Source organism: Dermacentor andersoni, chromosome 1 (genome assembly GCF_023375885.2).
Source record: "Dermacentor andersoni chromosome 1, qqDerAnde1_hic_scaffold, whole genome shotgun sequence".
Lineage (NCBI taxonomy): Eukaryota > Metazoa > Arthropoda > Arachnida > Ixodida > Ixodidae > Dermacentor > Dermacentor andersoni.
The window spans coordinates 278301915-278322200 of NC_092814.1; the positions used below are offsets into that span (position 1 = coordinate 278301915).

Genomic DNA, 20286 nt, shown 5'->3' on the forward strand with positions numbered 1-20286 from the left:
TCGAAATTATCTGATCTTCAGAATTAAGGAAGGTCAAATTAACGAGGTTTTGCTGTATGATAAAATTTACATCCATGCCTCATCACTCGTGTAGCATGTTTTAGACACCATCCTTCAGATTTAAATATGAAGGAGCATCCAAGTATGTTCTCGCAGTCTTGACCTTTTTAAGGAACCTTTTCATTTTGTTACGTGTGCTTTCTTTTTAACGCGTTAAGCGTTAGGAGTGTAAAAAAGTGTATGTGTCTGACGTGTGGGAAGCCGGTCGTGTAGTTGAGGTGGAGAGAGGATGGGAAAGCTTAGAAGAGTGTGTGTGTGTGTGTGTGTGTGTGTGTGTGTGTGTGTGTGTGTGTGTGTGTGTGTGTGTGTGTGTGTGTGTGTGTGTGTGTGTGTGTGTGTGTGTGTGTGTGCGCGCGCGCGTTTGTGCGTCTGTGTGTGGGCGTGCGTGTGTGTGTGTGTGTGGTGCAACTAAGGTGTTCTGCTCCAGAACCACCATGAAAAATAGCCTTAATCTCCTTACCCTTGTCACGCGCATAAAATTATCTCGCCTCTGCTTTTTTCAAAAGATCTATTATCATAATAATAATTATCATAAATCGCGCTGGGTACAGCCTACTCCTTTCATATCTTCACGCCTTGATCACCATTGCAAGGTTCATATTCGTCGAGGAAACACGGTGACATATTCCCATTCATTTCTACCCAAAACTAGCCGTCACTGGAACCACCTGCCAGCCTCAACCGTCAGTATTACTAACCCAGAAAGATTCCGCGAGGAACTTAACAGTTCCTTTTGATGTCTTTTTTTTTTTCAGTGCATGTATGCGTGCATAGCAGAATGACCTGTGTGTCACTATGTTGTTCCATGTACATTATGACAATATGCCATTATCTTACATAAATTTTTTTTTCTTGCTGAATTTCTGATTTTGTTCTTTGTAAAGTGCTTCTTATCAAATTTGTAAGTGTTGTGTCTGTGCCCCTCCCCTCTACAATGCTGTAAAGCCTTGAGGGTACATTAAATAAATAAATAAATTGCACTTCACTCTTCGAAGAGGCAGGACGTGTGTCAAGTGAGTACCTGAACAACACTTTGCAATATGGTGAACTCTGGATTTAAATCATAAATATGAGACCTCAGAGGGACTTAACACTAAATGCATTTCTCTTGCATTCACTGCTAAATCACCACTGAATTTTTGTCTTCCAGATTATGGATCGATTGTTGGACAAAGAGGTCCACCAAATGTATAAGAGCCCACCGCTGAGTTCTTACTACAGCACCTCTACTCCCCCTGTGGCAACTGCATTGAACGCAGCATTTCCTGCGTCCGAGAGCACTTCGGGCAGCTCCTCTTGCACGCCACAGACCAAGGCAGATGACCTGGCACCATCCACATCTGCACTTTCTGCAAGCAATGCTGCAGAGCGTAGCAGTGACTCCACCAGCTGTGTTGGTGCAGCCGACTGCCTTGGTGATGGCACTGCAGTGGTGGCAGCAGCAGCACCAGCAGCCACGGTAGCGGCAACAGCTGAGCCAGGAAGTCCGCCACCTCTGGCTTCTGGAGGGGTACGCCAGGAGCACTCTGGGGGAGCAAGGGTCAAATCACACCGGCACAACAGGTACGGCAATCTATTGCAGGTTGCTGAGTGACTAAGAGAAATAGGGAATGTCGCGGGAGTTTTTACGCGCTTGATAAAGTCATGGAATAGTCATGGAACAGACAACTGTCTCCCAGGGGAACAGCAAGATGGCAGCAGCCGTCTTAACCCCACCCCTGGAGAGACAGCCACTGCCTGTATGTTTGATATAAGTAGGTGAATTAACCTGATGTGTGCTGTGGTTCGTGAAGACAGGAGTGCTGTGAAATTTAAAATCATTGATGACACTGAAGGTGCCTTGAGCTGTGAATATACAGTAATCCCTCGTTATAACGAAATCACTTTACTCGAAATATTGCTTCATTTGAAATTTCTTCCGGTCCCTACCCAAACGCATGCATTTTAAGCCGCATTACTCGAAGCGCACAAAGACCTTGACCTGCTTAGAGCGAAGTGGCGAGCGGAGGCATCGGCGCCGCTGAGTGGCGCCGTCCCTTTTGTGAATGCAGTGTCAAATTAGTACCACTGACGAATTAGTTTCATGCAGGCACAGAACAGGCCACAATAGTACCAAACCCATGACCGATAACTGCCTACTAACAGGTCTAAAGCAAGGGCTCCCAGCTGTTTATTGCGGAGAGAACGGAAGCTGTCAAATTCCATGGTGCAGCACGCCCGAACTGTTAATCTCGGTCGCAATCGCATAGCTGGTGGTCTCCCGTGATAGAATCCACACGAAAATAAAGTTTTCCTGATGCTTTGGGATGCCAGAAAACTGGTCTCTTGGATGCCGAAAAGTGGCCAAAAGACCGCGGGCAGACTTGCGCCTTAGCATTCCATGGGGTGCGCTCGATGAGCAAAGTTTTACCACTCTATAAAGAGCACTTCTGGCACTGAAACGTGCTGAAAAGCACAAAGAAGTGTCCCTCCTATTATAAGTGCCATGTTCAACACGAGGAGCTACGTTAACAAATCGGGAAGACAAGTTTGGGGAAGCCGGTCTAGAAATTTGCTTGCCACTTGCCATAATCGGCCTGCATCGAAATAAAACACCACCCCTAGCTTCGTTGCACTTTTGACGGTGCAAATCGACTGATAACTTGCCGAAAACACGAAAAATCCGAGCGTTGCCAGTGGCTAGTCTGGCTGTCAACATGGCAGGTCAATACAAGCTGGTGTTTCCTCGGCGATTTACACCACCCCTAGCTTTGTTGCATTTTTGACGGTGCAAATCGACTGATAACTTGCCGAAAACACGAAAAATTCGAGCGTCGCCAGTGGCTAGTCGGGCTGTCAACATGGCAGGTCAATACAAGCTGGTGTTTCCTCGGCGATTTTCTCTAGCGGGTCGTGCTTGATTCACACCATTCGACTTTAGTCAAACGGTCTAAATGCGTGGTAGAGTCATTGAATTTTGTTCCTAGGCATTTGTTAGTGGAACGGACGCAACGGTGCACAAAAACCGACACTCTAACTGTAGAATTAGCGCGGTGTCATCGACAGCGGTGTGCCAGAAAACTGTTGTTTTGCAAACCTCACGGCTGCACCCCTAGGAAAAAAATTGCCCAGGGATCGTGCAAAGCCCCTACTGCAAAACTGTTCAGTTTTCACGGTCGCGCTGCGCACCCACAATAAGCGGGTAATCGTTTTTTGAGCGCAACAAACACAACCTCAACCTCAGACACGCCCGGTAAGAACGATAAGTTTTGCTTCACTGAACATATTGTATTTTTACTTCCTCGTAGTTGTGGCGCAATTAAAGCTCAACTGCTTTAGCTTTTCTCGAGGGGTCGCTTATATCAAATTACAGCTTATAACGAATTTTTTCACCGTCCCACTGACTTCGTTATAACCAGAAATTATTGTAGTTAGAATATAACTTGTGCTGAGCATGATTGATGTAGAAAGGTTTAAAATTAGGTTTGCTAGAAATTCTAGTATGCTGTGCTCCCCACAGTGGGAAGCACATGACATTACTTGTTGCTTTGAACATAATTGCCCTTCAAGCCTGAGTGATGATAGGACGGGCAGCTTTTACTTGAGTTGTGGTCTCTGTTTAGTAAGATGCATCTAAGACTACCACTTCATTGCATACTATTAGCATGCGATCCCCCATTGCAGAGGGAGAGAAGAGGGGAAAAGCTTTACATGCCTCTCTACATTGTTGGTGCTGAGCCATGCTCCCTAAATGGCTGCAGAAAATAGTGCCTTTTCCTCTCCACAATCACTCTCTCGCACTGTAAAAGTTTTTTGCCGCATGCCACTGGCAACAAAATTATGTTACGTACGCCGTGAATTGTGTTGTACATTATCGAATGTACACAAGCACTAGCAATCACTCTGGAACGTATGGATACCACATGTAAATATAGCAGATAAGAGTTGACCCGTCAATTCAGATTTCAATTACTGTGAAACGACGATTGACGATCGGCTTTGTCTCTATCTTCACTGTCACCAAGACGTGACAATGCGCTTGCAACACACTAGCACCGGCAAGCAAAGTGCTGCCACATGGCTTTGTGCCCACTCTTGCAACTAGCATGGAACATTTGCAGTATATAGTACATGTTAAGGTTTTGGCTGGTTCACTCATTGACCCAACTGTGTGTGACTTGCGTGATGTGCAGAAGTGCTGGTGACAGCGGTGATCGTAGCGAGGGAGCTTCAAGTCCTGGCTGGGAGGAGAACTTCAAGGCTTGGGAAGCCAAATTTCGATGTACAAACTTCCGAACAACAAAGAAGCATTCAGCAGGTGAGTAAAGCTGAAAACATCAGCACACAGTAGGGTCTGTCTATCCAGAATGACATATAAAACTGACTGTGGCCTAAAATCATAAGTTTACGGGCGCCAAAATGACATTTTTTTCAAGTTTAGAAGTTATCCTGCGGCAGTGAGACACTCGAGAACTTGTTCAAGACGAGTGATGTGAGAGGAAAAATCTGCAGAAAATACTACTATTGGGGGCGAGGACTTACAGAATTGCAACTTGCACTTGCTAACATTCTTTATGACGTTGTACTGCATCAAACTCTGTAATCGCCACAATATCTACCTTGCCCACATATATGCGCTTTGTGATTCGCAGGCATGGCCAGCATTGACAGCAGTGCACCTGAAACAACATCAAGCGACAACTCACCCACAGTGGTGCGGCGTGGTGGCTGGGGTCGCCCGTGTGGACCTGGCAGTGACAGTGGCAGCAGTGGCGAGAGTAGCGACTCAGTTGTGTCCAGCTCCTCTGGGGATCGGGCCACAGGTGTCAAGGCTCGGCACACAGACAGGTGACTGTGTTTGCTAACCTCACTGTTTTTGGAGCAGAACCTCACTTGTGTTCAAGTAGTGCTGGAGAGACGGGTAAGGGATTTGGCAGACTACAAGGGCCTTTCATTAAAGGGGCCCTGAAGCACTGTTTATCGAATTTGAGAAATGCATTTGAAGTTAAATTAGACTATTTCAGAAATACTTTCCCACAAAAATTGCTTCAATGCATTCAAGCAGAAGTGGAGTTATTGGCAATCAAACACACCGTTCATGGTGCTTCCACTCCTTCAAAGATTTGCACTGTGAAGGCTATGGCAAAGAGGGGTGTGCCCACAATACTCCTCCTACTGAATGTCACCGTGGCGCGCAGTTCAAATTTGATTTTGGATGTTTTCGTAGGCGCCACTATCTCCAAGTTTGCCACCTACAACGTGCCAAACACAGTTCTACCCGCCGCGGTTGCTCAGTGGCTATGGTGTTGGGCTGCTGAGCACAAGGTCGCGGGATCGAATCCCGGCCACGGCGGCCGCATTTCGATGGGGGCGGAATGCGAAAACACCCGTGTACTTAGATTTAGGTGCACGTTAAAGAACCACAGGTAGTCAAAATTTCCGGAGTCCTCCACTACGGCGTGCCTCATAATCAGAAAGTGGTTTTGGCACGTAAAACCCCATAATTTTATTTTTTTAAACACAGTTCTCCTCGGCAAGCCGCAGTGTGCTCAGCTAGCACACTCGTCTCCACATCCTGTGGGGGCCGCGGTATATACGCTACATAGCAATCCATAGCTACATGCAACTGCTGAGTTTGTGCACACTCGCGCTCATATTATTCTGTGGCTGTGCTACATGGCACGGACAGGCTTTATCCTGCACCAGCTTGACTGATAGATAGTAGCCACTTCGAACTTGCGCATTTTGAAGCTCATTACGAAGCGAAGTCTGTCAAGGCGTCTAACGAGGAGCTGCCAGGAGTGAGTGTGCACTGGCAAGCGCGCGTGTAGTGTGACATTAAGTTTCGCATGGTTCGAAGCTAGTTCAAGGCTCAAAACTAGTTGAAATTAGTGATACCCGACGACTACGACATCGGTAAGCAGGGTGGCCAAAGTTTAATTCCTACGTGGGCAGCCGCGGCCAAGTGTGAGCACACGGTAGTCGGCTTCTTCCAGAAGTACGTAATTATTATTGAAACTCGAATGCAGATTTTTGCTTACTTCAGCCTGTTTATTAAACTGTTTGAATAAATATACACATTAACAGTAGGAAGAAGCATATTGATTGAAACACCCTTCTTGATTGATTTCAGCTATTGGCCAATAGCGGCCGCATGTGGGAATCCACTATATTATGAGATGAAGCGTTCAGAAAAGAGTATGGAGCAGGCTTCTGTTAAAAAGAGAGAGTTTGAGGGATCTCGCACTCCACTTGTGAGATCCACGCACCGTGCAAAACTGCGAAATTGGGCTGAAAAGCTCACTGCAGCCTATGCTATCGGATGACTGTGTTTTTTCGCCAAGCCTGAGGGGTGGTTCCGAGCCCCTTTAACCCTTTTTGGTCATGAGCATTTATGCACTTTGCAACCTTTCTGGTCGGGAACCATTTCGCACGTTCCGGACTCCTCAGAGAAAGAGCACTGGTCTGAACACGTAATAGGTCATTTATTTCTGAAAACTCATCAGGCTCTTGTATATTGCACTGCCCCCACCAGCATCACATTGTGGGTTATCACCATAGGAACCATTTTCTCTGGGTCCTCATTGTCACTTTCTTCTTCAATCATCTCATCGAAGGATGTTCGTGAGTTAGCAAAATGTATTCCTCCTCGGTACAAAAATTATCTTCTGATCGACTAAATTCAGGCGAGTTATTTCCATCAAGCGCATCCAGAGAAAACAGGGTCATCCTCTTAGTACTTTGCTGTGAAAAGCACATGGTGCAAAGCACGTACAAATTCCTTGAAGTGTGCCACTAAAAATGTGCTATCCACGTATGCAGACGCTCACAGGCCTGCGCGGTACACACAGCATAGTACACAACACAGCACCCATAAGCTGGAGGAGCACCTCCATGGGAGCTCCATTTTTGGTGGCACACACTAGAGGGTTCATACCTTGTGAGGAGGTGCCATAACGTGTACTGAAGGGTAAACAGGTATCTAGACTATGCAGTGCCCATGTCACATTCCTTGACTTGTGGTACTGGCCCACTGACGCTGCTACATGCGGACACTAAAGGTCGGCACTCTCAGTCGACAATGCAAAAAGATGACGAAAATAAAGTTAGGCGGCGCGTGCTTGCGGCGCAAGCACGACACACGCGGATGGATGGCGGTGGATGGATGGGTGGATGGATGGCGGCTACACCCTTTGTAACAAGCGGCGGCTGGCGCCACCTAGCCTCTTGCTCCCCCTCCTATTTTTTTTTTCCTTTCTTTATATCCCCTTCTCCTTAAACTAGTTTTCACTCCCCTCCTCCCCCCAAAATAACTATCTAAAAATAGTGTAGAAAACATTATCTCTCCCTTGACTTCCTCCACCAATCCTCTAGCCTCCCCTTCGTTACTGCCACTCTTTTCTCGTCTATTTGCCTTTGTTCCCTGGGAAAACCTAATGCCCCTTCCATATCTGCCACTGTTCCCTCTGCCAGAGTCGGGCGGAGGTCTGTGCATCTCAGCACCATATGCTCTGTGGTCTCCATTTCGGCTCCGCAAGCTGTGCACAAAAGGTCCACGTCTTCAAATTTAGCCCTGTATGTTTTCGATCTCAAAACCCCCGTCCTAGCTTCGAATAATAGTGAGCTGACCCGCGAGTTATCCAAATAAGAGCTCTCTCTTAATCTCCTGTTTTTGTGCCCTATACATAGATAGCGCTGGCTTTCCGAGCATTCTTTCTTCCCACATTTTTCTTTCCGTCTCCTTCACCTCCTTTCCCACACTAGAACCTTGTTGGACCCCCTCCCTCGGCTGTAGGTATCTATTCCTCAGCTTCCTCGTTCTGAGTGTCCACTTTGTGTTCAAACTTTTCATGTATAGATATTTGTACACTTTTCCTGCCCACCTTTTTTCCTCCAGTGCTGGGAGTCTCTGTTCATATTTTAGCTTACTTATTGCCTCTCTACCTTCGAATGACGTCCATCCAATGTCCCCCTGCACTCCCTCATTAGGGGTGTTCCGGTGCGCTCTTAAGGCCAACCTGCCTACACTTCTCTGTCTTGTTTCCGTGCATGCCTGAACTTCCGATTTCATGCACAGTATTGAATTTCCGAATGTGAGGCCAGGTACCATAACCCCTTTCCATACGCCCCTAACCACCTCGTACCTATTATAGTTCCATAGTGCCTTGTGTTTCATTACAGCTGAGTTCCTTTTCACTTTTTCAATCATAATTTTTTCATGTTCTTCCAAGTATTTTTTGCCCTCGTTTAGCCATATGCCCAAATACTTGTATTTTTCAACATGATCAATCTTACTGCTTTGTATTTCCAATGGTTCCCCCCTTTCTTCATTGTATACTATTATCCCAGACTTCTCTCTACTGAATTGCAGTCCCAATTTTTCTCCCTCCTCTCCACATATGCTCATTAGTTCCTGTAGCCCTACTCGGGTGTCAGCAAGCAGTACAATATCATCTGCGTACATCAGTCTGGCTAGTACTTGCGCTACCTTCTGCCCTTCCAGCATATAGCTTATGTCGGTTCCTATTGTGCTCTGTTCTAGTCTCTTTTCTGTTTGGCTCATGTAAATCATAATAAGCAGGGGCGACAATGGACAGCCCTGCCTGAGACCTCTTCTTATTTTAGCTGGCTTTGGAGTTTCCCCCTCCCATGTTATCTCTACCTCATTATCTGTATAAACTTGTTGTAGGAACCCAATCACCTTTCTATCTAGACCATATTCTCTCAACTGGCTCCATAATTTTTCTCGGTTTACATTATCATAGGCTCCTCTAATGTCTAAAAAAGTTATCCATAGCGGTTTCTGCCTGGCTGTCGCTATCTCTATGCACTGGGTTATAACAAATAAGTTATCATCTAGCCTTCTGTTCCTTCTAAATCCATTCTGCAGTTCTCCCAAAATCTCTTCACGTTCTGCCCATTCCTCCACTCTCATTTTCACCATCTGCATTGCTACTCTGTATATGACTGATGTGACTGTTATTCGCCTGTAGGATTTAATGTTGTCCTTGCTTCCCTTACCTTTGTAAACTAATATCATTCTGCTTGATTTCCAGTCCTGTGGAACATCTCCCCCTACTACTATTTGTTCAATAAGTTGTCGTAATTTTAATTTACTTTTCTGGCCTAATATGAGCACATTATAGCATCTAACCTAATGGATTACCTAGAATCAATAAATTTTTTTTACCCCTTACAACACGGTTTTCGTAAATGTTTGTCTTGCGAAACTCAACTTGCCGAATTTACCCACGACCTACTACTACACATGGACGATCACCTTCAAATAGATGCAATTTTTCTAGATTTTACTAAGGCCTTTTACCACGTGTCCCACAGCCATCTCCTTGCAAAATTATCCTCCCTCGGTATCCACCCCGAGATTATCAAATGGGTTGAAAATTTTTTAACAGGACGCGTTCAGTTTACGTATGCTAACAATTTTCAGTCAACCCTGACCAGTGTAACTTCCGGGGTTCCCCAAGGCGCAGGTTTATCGCCTCTATTGTTCTTGATTTACATAAATGACCTTCCCACTAACATATCAACGAAGCTGCGGCTTTTTGCAGACGATTGCGTTCTTTATAACCCCCTTCATACATCTAACGATACAATCGCCCTACAACACGACCTTGACACTATTGCTTCTTAGTGCGAAAAATGGCACATGCCTCTTAACCTCACTAAATGCAAGGTAATATCTTTCACGCGCAAACACACCACCGTACACCACACTTATCTATTGACCTATTGACCACACGTGTACTTACAAATATCTAGGAGTTCATATGACGCCATCACTTTCATGGGTGAAACAAATTCAAACAATTCGCTGCGAAGCTTCACGTACACTAGGGTATTTACGACGTAACTTAAGATCCGCATCGTCTGAAATAAAAAAACTAGCATATTTAACGTATATGCGACCCAAACTTGAGTACGCATCATCCATCTGGCATCCCTCACAAGCTTATCTCGCCGATGACTTAGAAGCCATACAAAACCGCGCTGCTCGCTTCATTACGTCACAATATTCAAGACATATCAGCGTAACCACCTTAAAACAAACTTTGTCTCTTCCATTGCTTGCTTCACGGCGCGTAACTTCTCGTCTTTGCCTTCTTCACACTTTCTTTTACTTCAGCCATTCAGGACACGCCCTCTTAAAACGCATGTTCAGAACATCATCCCGTTTATCTCATACTCGCCACTTGGCGGCGATAAAGTGCCGGACGACGGCGATGAGCAGCTCATTCTTCCCCCATGCCGTAACGCTTTGGAACGCACTCCCGGATGATATTGTTTCGTGCAGCGAACGCAAAACATTTCGCGAAAAATTAAACGATTTTGATAAAGCCAACATAACCACATGAATATCACATCTATTTATTTATCACCTTGTTGGCACTGTGTATATGTTCCGTTTTCTTCTTTTTTTAAATTTTCTTTCTTTCTTTCTTTCTTTCTTTCTTCTCTATTTTCTTTTTTGTACCTATTACAACCAATGTGCACTTTATTATGCAACTTTATGAAGCTGTTCGACTTTGCTGCATGCCCCCCCCTTATGTAATGCCTTCGGGCCCTTAAGGTTGAATAAATGAAATAAATGAAATAATATGCTTATCAATTTCATAGGTATGTCATCGGGTCCTATCGCTGTTCCCACGGGGACCTTGTGTTCAATTCTGTCCCATTCCTTACTTGTCATCCCTCTGTTCTCCTCCTCTAATTCTGTCCTGCTGTTGTCATTGTTCTCCATTTCGCTACCCACTGGCTCTGTAAATGCTGCCTCTATTGTTAACCTAATATATTCCTGAGCTTCCTCTCCCTCTACCCTTGTTCCTTCTGGTGTGGTCAGTGAGTGCTGAACCACCTCTGTCTTCTTACTGTGTTGCCTTATGTGTTCCCAAAATTTCTTAGAGGCATTTCTGTCTTTTTTTTCGTATCTCTAACAACCACTGTACCCCAACTTTTGCTATCTTGGCTTGAATTAATGCCGATGCTTCTCTTTTCATTGCAAGGTAATCCTCCCATTTTGTCTCCACCTCTTCTGGTGTGGCTCCCCTTTTCTTTGCTGCTCTGTGTTTTCTGCACGCATCTTTGCGTTGCTCTATGGCCTCCTTAACTTCTCGGTCCCACCAGCTTTTCGGTTTATGTTTTCGCTGCTTACTTCCTAGTTTGCTAATCTGTACCTTCTCTAGCTCTCGTTTAAAAATACCTATTAACTCGTCGTATGTCCTTCCCTTTGCAGTTGCTTGGATACCATGCTTTCAATGTTTTTTGCCACTTCTTGTAGCTGCCTGTCATGCAATTTGCTCATACCTTTCCTTTCTTTAGTTTCTATCAGTGGTACTGTCCTTCCAAAACTGATTTTGATTCATTTGTGATCACTCCCCAGGCTTTTTGTACCTTCCTCATCAATTTCCATACATCCCAACCGTTCATACAGCTTGTGGGACATTAGGCAGTAGTCGATTGTCGAGTGGGTGTTATTTCTTTCCCATGTTATCTTCCCGTCGCATTTGATTTCAGTATTAACTATTACAATATCATGAGCCTCACAAAAATCTACTAACATCTGCCCTGTTGCATCTGTCGCCCCGTCAAAGTATTCCAAATGTGCATTCATGTCCCCTAGGATGATTATCTCCCGTTTCATAGCTAACTCCCTGATGTCCTTGGCCATACATTTGTAATGTTTTGCATTCTCCTCTTTCGACTCATTCCCCGTTTTCAGATACACAACTCCCAGGATTGTCTCAACATTCCCTACGGTGCCCTTGAGCCACATGTGCTCACTGCAGCTCTCCCTTACCCTTTCCCAGTCCTGTCCCTTCACTAGCGCCCCAAGGCCTCCTCCTCCTCTGCATTCTTTCCTTTTTCTGTTGCACCCTACCCAGGTGTATTCTGCAATGAATGGTGGCTCTTCCTCATCTCTTAAATGGGTTTCGGCAACTCCATATACCTGAAAATTTTCCGTTTGTAGTTGTTCTTCTATTTCGCCCCACTTAATGCGATTTCTTCCCTCCTGCATGTTGATGAACCCCACATTTACTGCCTTCTTCTTCTTCTTCCTCCTCCGTGCTCCTGCCCGGCCCCCCTCCTCTGTCCTTTATCTTTTATGTTTTGGTATGCAGGGTTGCCCTGCGTGCCTGCAAAGAAGCCTGAGCCCTACGACCCACCCTCGTTCGTACCTGCCATCCCTCAGGTGTAGTGTAGGGAATGCCATCCGGGCCGAAAGGGGGGAAGTTTCTCCCCCCGATCATTCTGTTCACCTCCACCACTTCACACCTGAGGGCTCGCCCCAACTCCCTAATCATTACATTCGCCGCCACTACCTGTTCTTCAATGAAAGGGTCCTGTCCCCTGACCTCTGGGACAGTACACAGGGCAATGTGCACCGCCTCAGAGGTCGCCCTTAATTTCGCCACTCCCTCTTGAATCTGTCTGTTCAGCATTCGCCCCCTATTCTGCAGGACGTCATTTACCCCAGCGTGCAAAATTACCAGGTTTTTTCCCTCTTTGTTTTCATTCAGTTTGTTTTTGGCTCTCTCCACCACAGCTTCGAATCGAGCCCCCAACATGCATTCGACCTTCACCCGTCTGTCATACTGCACTGTTCTGAGGAGTGCTGATTGCATTCGCGATACGTTGGAGCTTCCAACGACCCAGACCTTTCTGTCTTCAAGCAAATCTTGCCCCCCTTCTGTCTCTGTCGGCTGGGTCTTCCCTGCCTCCTCGCCTTCTCAGCCTCCTGTCGTCTCATCCCTCTGTACCTGTGTCTCCCGCGGTCCCCACGTTAACGTGTCCGCCCCCCATTCTGCTCCACTGGGTGATCCTCTCGCTTCCTTTTCCTTCAATTCCTGCTGTGCCTCCCTCTCAGCTTCTCTCTCTCTCATCTGTTTCAATTGTTTTTCCAATTGCTGTCCTTTCTCTCGCTCCTCACTGGTTTCCGCTCTACAGCCTCCATTCTTGAGGCCCACTCCCTTTCGACCCTTTCCTCAAACTCTGCTCGTTTCGTTTTTTCTTTCTCGAGTTCCTCCTTTGTCCTCGCCATTTCACTCTTTAGCTGCTTCTCCAAATTCTCAATCACTTTACACAGCCTGCACACGAAGCCGTTCCCTTCCGCCTCCACCACGGTTTTGAATGTCGTTTCATCCAAATAACACCATCGTTCACACCTCTCACACTGGATGAGGTCCCCGCCTTCCTCCTTGGCTTTTCTAGCCGGCCATCCCAGGAATTCTCTTGTCCTACTGTTATTTAACAGTGTAAAAGCGAGGAAAAAAAATTAACTATAATAAAAACCACTGGGAATCTCTAGAAGAATAAAGAGAGCTAGTAAAATAACCTAACCAATAACCAGGGAAAAAAGGAAAAAAGAAAACGAACGAAAAAAAAAAGGACAAGGAAAAGAAACACACTTTTAGCCCTAACTATTAAACTTTTAGTCCTAACTGTTATGTGTTGACCACGACCTACTTTATCGCCCTACTTTGGCTAAGTGTTTGCCTGGCTTCGCAGTGCTCCAATTCTCTGCAACCTACGTTTCTGTGCTGGCCCTATCTCCATTCAGATTTCCCGCCGCTGCAATTAGAAATAAAAATATAAATAGAACTTAGCTGTCGCCATCCGTCCGTCCCGGCCGTCTTCCAATCATGGTTCCAAGCATCATGGTCGATGCTTCCAGTATGGCCATCAGTGCTGTTCGCCAGCAGCAAATTGATTCTGAGTGGCATCCACTGGGCTTCTTCTATATGAACTTCCAACCTGTTGAGACTCGCTACTGTGTTTATGGCTGCAAGCAGCTCGCGACCAAAAATGCACGTGGATATGATGCTGCTGCTGATCAATTATTTGCATCCCCTTTGAAACGAGGCAGTGACAAATAGTCACCTAGCCTGCTTGAGTTGACCAGGTCCAGCTAACGCAGCTGCTACAGTTGGGACACTTCGTGGAATACAGTGAAACCTCATTAAACCTTAGTTGGCTGGAGCTCAGAAAAAGTATGTACTGAACAGTAGTACTGCTTAACCAAAATAGCATGAGATTGCCCACTTACCTGTCAAAAACGGAAGTCAGAGAGAGTGCGATGAAAGGGCAAAAACATGCAGTATTTATTCACTTCGCGCAACAAAAGTCTGTTTATTTTTGTTTCATGGCCCGGCAGCCTAGCAGTGACGACAGCGGTGTCAGACTCTCTTAAGGGGGGGCAATTGCCAAAAAATAGATTTTTTGAAAGTCACATTTTCAGTTCTCTATAACCCTTTTTTCCATCTGATACCCAAATATCATCAATGTAAACCACTTGGAAGTGATCTAAAGAATTTGTTTTATCAGCCAAGGTGGCGAAAAATCTAGCGGAAATCAAGAAAGAACAGCGTTTTTCAAGCCACAATATCTCCGGAACAACACAACCGAACGCCGCCATCTTGGTCTCGTTGGAAAGTGCATTTCTCCGTCTTCAAATTTGCCACTTCAGCTATCTCCTGCATACAGAAACAAGCGCACAAAAAGCAAATGATTGAAGGACGTGCCGGAGTCTGCAATTGGCCGCGCCTGCCACGTGACTCCAGCGCGGTTCGCCATTGGTCCGGCGCTCGCGTCGTCTGCTCGGCTCTTTGCACGTCGCGAGTCTGTACGTCACCACTCGCCGTAATCTCGACGTGTCAAAACGGGCGCTACGCAGACATTGCAGTAGCATGGCCGATCCCTATGATTGTGGACGTTTCAGACTCACGGCTAAGCATTCCGAGCATCGGCGATGCGGATTTCGCGACCAAGATTCACGTGCAGAATCCTCAGACATGCGGCTAAGCCTTTCAGCACTCGGTGTTTCGGAATTCGTGACGAAGCACATCGCGCACGCAATCCTCGGACACGCGCCTAAGCATTTCACGCCTAGGGAGTCTCTGACTCGGCGATCAAGCACATCACGTGCGGACTTCTCAGACCCTCGCCTAAGCATTTTGTGCATCGACTCCTCGAGCCTGCGACTAGCCATTTCCTGCGTCGGCATTTCGCACTGTGCGAATAAGGGAATCAAGGGTCGGCTCCCCGAGCCTGCGACTAGGCATTTCGCGCGTCGGCACCTCGGACTGCACGAAGAAGCGCATCGACTGTCGACTCCCCGAGCCCGCCGCTAGGAATTGCGCGCGTCGGCACCTCGGACTGCTCAAATAAGCTCATCGAGTGTCGACTCCTCGAGCCCGCCGCTAGGAATTTCACGCGTCGGCACCTCGGACTGCGCGAATAAGCGCATCGAGGCTCGACTCCCTGAGCCCGTAACTAGGCATTTCGCGCATCGGCACCTTGGGCTGTGCAGCTAGGTACTTCGCGCATCGGCACCTCGAACTGTGTGACTAAGCACATCGCGCGTCGGCTCCTTGTATCTGCGGCTAGGCATTTCGCACATCGGCTCCTCGGACCCACAACTAAGCATATTGCGCGTTCACTCTATTATCATATTGTCATGATAGCTCATAACAATATCTATCATACCACTCCTTCATAATGAGAGCCTCATCATAAGCTCTTTTCACTAGGCCCCTTGGGCTGGCACAGACACCTGGCTGCAGAAGTGATTGAGGAATCATACAAAAGTACGATTATGGAAAGCGCCTAGCAGCTGCAAATCTATGACTGGCTCACTGATCCTAAGTTCTACGCCCATTGTCAAGTAAAGATAACTTGGGAGGCTACTGACTCTCGGAGCCTTCATTCAGTAACATGGTCAATTCCACCAAAAGAAAGAAAAAACGCCTCGCTGATTGTACTGGAGATTGCTATCAATCGGGCAGCCTGTGGGTACAGGCTGCCTGAATGTACACTGGAACTATATTCATGCCCACACAGAGTTCTGCACGTCAGTTGGTTTGAAACTTGGGCACCATGCTCTTTTTAGAGCAGCAACAGCAAAGAATGCCCTATATAAAGAGGGGGGGGGGGGGGGGGGGGGGAGCACACTAGACCAGAGGCCACATGTACAAGAAGCCCCACATTTTCTCAAAACTGTTCTTCTGCCTTTCTGCTCAGTTTCTGGAGCTGATTTCTTTGTTACCGTTTAGCATATTTTGACTCCAGTTTTTTTTTTTTTAGTCACGTTCCTTGAGCTACAATGCAGATCGTGACATTCTCGCTTTCTTATCTTGACCCTTTGTAAATTTACAATATCGCTATTAGTCTACCCCAAAAGTGTGCCTGATGCGAAGGTAACATAAAATATGGTACTCCAAAAAATTTGTGTTGCAAAAAAGAAAAATGCAAGAATGTCACGACCTTCAGCATGCATTTAGCTATGCAGTCAATACTTAACAAGCCTTCTATCATGTTTTTAATGTTCCCCAGGCTCTCCATAAAGTTAGAGGGAGAAAAATTCTGCTCAATAAAATTGAATAAAATGTTCTCAAGATATCACTCTGAAACTTTTATGGAAGCATCAGGGAGACATTCTAAACATTTGTGCCAATTTTCCTCAAAATCCGTGAAGAAATAAGGAAGTTGATTTTCAAAGCCACGTCCCCCTTGGGGGGGGACTCCTCTGTCTTTGAAAATCAAAAAATTGGGAAAAAGTCGATTTTTGGAAAACCCATATTCAGGCAGTATGTCTTATATACTACCATTTCTCTAAATATTGACATCTAATTCATCGCGAAACTATTTGAAATAAAGTTTATAACGAGCCGCGGCAGCCCTCGAGCGGCGAGCAAGCACTCAAAATAACCCTACTTGGTGCGAACGCCATTTCTCCACCGCTCCCCGAGCGCCGCCGTTTTGGTGTTCTTTTGTTTGTGCATTCTTGTGCTTTTATTTCCTCACCACCCGCGGCTGCGTCAGCACGGGAGAGGCGTAAATGGCTCATTGGAGGGCTTGCAAGAGCTTTCAAGTTTCCCACGGCTGAGACACGAAGCTGAGATTGGGCGAAGCACGCACTCCTCAAGGACGCAGGGTAGCCCACAACTCCCATTGGCTTCTGCGTGCGATGACGTAGTGGTCTCCTGCATAATGCATCCGGCCATCGTCTGCTTCGGCTCCTCCATCGCTGGCGCCCTTTGTGTGTTCCGCTTGCCATCATCTATCTTTGCAGCCGTTCACATATTCTCGAAGTTTCTACCGTCTTTACGAGACCATTGTTGCGCTTAGCCTGCCGATTGTTGTGCGGTCGGCCACGATGGGCCCAAAAAAACTCAAGACGCCACACGCATTCGGTGCAAGGAAGTGTTCCATAAAGCTCGCCACTAGCACGCGCGCCAACGATGATCGCGCCGATGGTTACTGTGGGGCAGCTTCTGCTTCATTATGCAAGAGCGTGATTGCGTCGACGCTTCTAGTAACGTGACTCCTGCTCCACCGGCGCAAGAATTTGTCGTGACGAGTGCGTGTGGTGTCTCGTGCACATCGACAGCGGCTCCCACATCCTCTCTTTCATCTGCCTTGGACAGTGCGATCACGTCGTCCACTGTGCACTTGAAAACACGTTTCCTGACATGTGAGGAGAAAGAGGCGGCGAATAAAAAATGCGCTGCTGTGCAGCGAGGACTTGCCGCTACGTCAGCGACGGAGCAAAAATTTCAAGCAATGGAGCGCGATCCTAAAGCTGCTACCGCTACAACTGAAGGCGAAGAATTTCTCCTTGTGCAAATCGATGTCCTAGGCGACCTGCTATCCGGGACCCCGTTCCAGCGATGCTTCGCAACTGCGATGAAGGTTCAAGGAGGCACCGAACTTGGACTTGCAACAAAACTTGAGCTGGCTATGTTTTCATTGTGGAGTAGTTGCAAGCTCGTGGAGGTCTGCTCATCAGGATGACTCAACGGCCTCTGACGTGAATATAAGAGCCATTGTGGTAACAAAACAGATAGGGAAGGAACAAACAGCCCTCAATGACTTTTGGGCAGTGATGGAACGTGTCCCATTGTGGCCTGCATCATAAGACTTTTCAGAAGCACTTGAAGAAATTCAGGGAACCATAGAGACAGTGCATAGACAAGTTCTATAGAGAGTCTGCTTCTGCTGTGAAAATCACCTATAAGGAAATGGATCCTTATTTCAGCAGAGAAATCACAGTAAACTTTGATGTAACATGGCACAAGCGTGGCCACACGTCCCATATTGGAGTTGGTGCAATAATTGAATATCATACGGGCGGGCCTCATCTTGGACCATTGTTTTATTGAACTAGTGCCTTGGTTTCCTAATAGGACCAAAGCCTGGACCCAGGCTATGCAAGCTGGCAGGAGGATCATGTGTGCCGGAAGAACACTAAGTCTGGGAGGATGGAGGTTGAGGCAGCTGTCATCCTTTTCTCAGGTTCGGTGCCAAAGCACAACCTCCGTTACACAACGCTCATGTCCGACGGAGATAGTGCCACCTTCTCTGCCCTTGTGCATTGAAAATGTTTATGGACTGGTCCCCATTTCGAAAGAGGAGTGCCTGAACCACATCCAGAGGAGAATGGGGACAGCACTGCGCAACCTTGTGCAGAAAAGTGACCGGGCTTTAGGAGGGAGAGGCAGGCTGACAAAAACCCTCATCAACAAGTTGACTGACTATTATGGCTGGGCCCTACAGAACAATTCCAACGATGTGGCTGCAATGCAGCGTGCAGTGATGGCATCGTACCACCACGTGACATCAACGGACGAGGATCCTCACCACAGCTTGTGCCCTGAGGGTGCAGACTCGTGGTGTCATCATAATGCCAGCTCTGAAGCATGCGTACAATCTTCCAGGCTATGTTGCAGAAGCACTGCTACCTGTTTATGAGCGCCTCTCACAGGATTTTCTTCTGCAACGCTGCCTGGGGGCAAAGATGCAGAATGCATCAGAATCATTTCACTTCGTGCTGTGGTCCCTGATGCCCAAAGAGCAGTAGTATGCGTCGCTGATTGCTGTGGAGACCGCACTGCACGAGGCAGTTTTAAGATATGCTGGCTGCCACAGGGCCACCTAAGAGCTATGTTCATCAGTGGGGCTAACACCTGGCCACCTGGCCATTCAACGGGAAGCCGAGAAAGATTCTCTGTGCTTGAAAAATGCCACGAAGTGATCACAAGAGAAGGCGGAAAGACGGCAAAAGAAGAGAGTGCCTAAGGATATCTCCATTACGCTGCAGGGTCATTTGAGACAAATATATGTGCTCAAAACTTTCCAAGCTAATTTTCTCAAAATGACTTTTTTGGCTGGTGAGGCTGCTTGTTCAAGCCATATCTCTGTAACCGCTCATCAGATTTCCAGAAGTTCTTTCTTTATTATTATTGTCTATCTGAATAAATTTCTGAGGGCAAGACAAGCCCTTTCTTTTTTTCATATATTATGTCTGTGATTTGTGATATTTAATCGAAATTTCATTGATAAAGTCTTAATCCCCAACACCAAATTAGGGGGTCTGCTAAAATTTTTCAGCAAGGAAATTAAAAAAGGGGGGGCTCTGTCTTGCCCTGAGGTATCCATCTGGGAATCATCATAGTGAATTTCACAGTTGCAGCACCTTTTGAAAATTCTCCAGGCCTGGAATGAGAAAACCATGTGCACCATTCTGACATACTGATGTAACTTTAGAGCCAGTGAACATAACTGCATGAAATTTTGTAGTCCTACTGATGCTTTTGCTATGAGTGTATCCTGAAAGTATCATTAAGATATCTGAATAAACAAAAAGTTGGTATCGGAGGGTAGCCTCGCTGCAAGCCAGCTTTTCCGCCAGCCCCCTCTTCTCGGCAAACACCGGCATGAGGCTGACGTAACGCACAGCTTCTGCCACTGTTGGGCCTGAATCGCCTGTGCTGTCGCTTTCCATGCCCTCATCACTGTGGTTAGGTGACACTTCAGCAATAACACAGTCAATAATGGCGAAAAGTCAGACCTCGAAAAGTTGAACCTCATAGCTCACATCTTTTCGTGGTCCCAGCAGCACTGCCGAGCGTCTGCTCCATCGCATTCCTAATGCCGCACACCATAGTAAACGGTAGATCCTTCTCGCATGGCAGCGCTGACTTCGTGCCATGTTCGATAGCACCAACGATGTCCAATTTTTCTTTTATGCTGAGCACCTGGCTTTTGTCCAAGCTTCGGCATGATGCGAGTCCTAGCTTACATGAAGCCACAACATGGGCCACTACTAGCCAGCCACAATGCTCTCTGGCTCAGTGCCAAAGTGATGTTGATGTTAATGTGGCTTCACCATTCCAAGCGCCCTCTGCGTTAGCCCCCTATGACGCCGTTGTGATCTCTGATGCTTGTTCTTCT

At 46.7% G+C, this 20286-nt stretch overlaps 1 protein-coding gene across 1 annotated transcript in view; it reads left to right on the forward strand.

Annotated features, from left to right (window-relative positions):
* The window catches only part of Dora (zinc finger SWIM domain-containing dorado), a 211028-nt gene that overhangs the window by 119946 nt on the left and 70796 nt on the right, over positions 1-20286 (forward strand). Inside the window, exons 18-20 of the mRNA XM_050196305.3 lie at positions 1211-1623; positions 4233-4357; positions 4692-4887. Coding sequence (XP_050052262.1) covers positions 1211-1623; positions 4233-4357; positions 4692-4887 — 734 coding nt within the window. The remainder of the gene's footprint in view (positions 1-1210; positions 1624-4232; positions 4358-4691; positions 4888-20286) is intronic.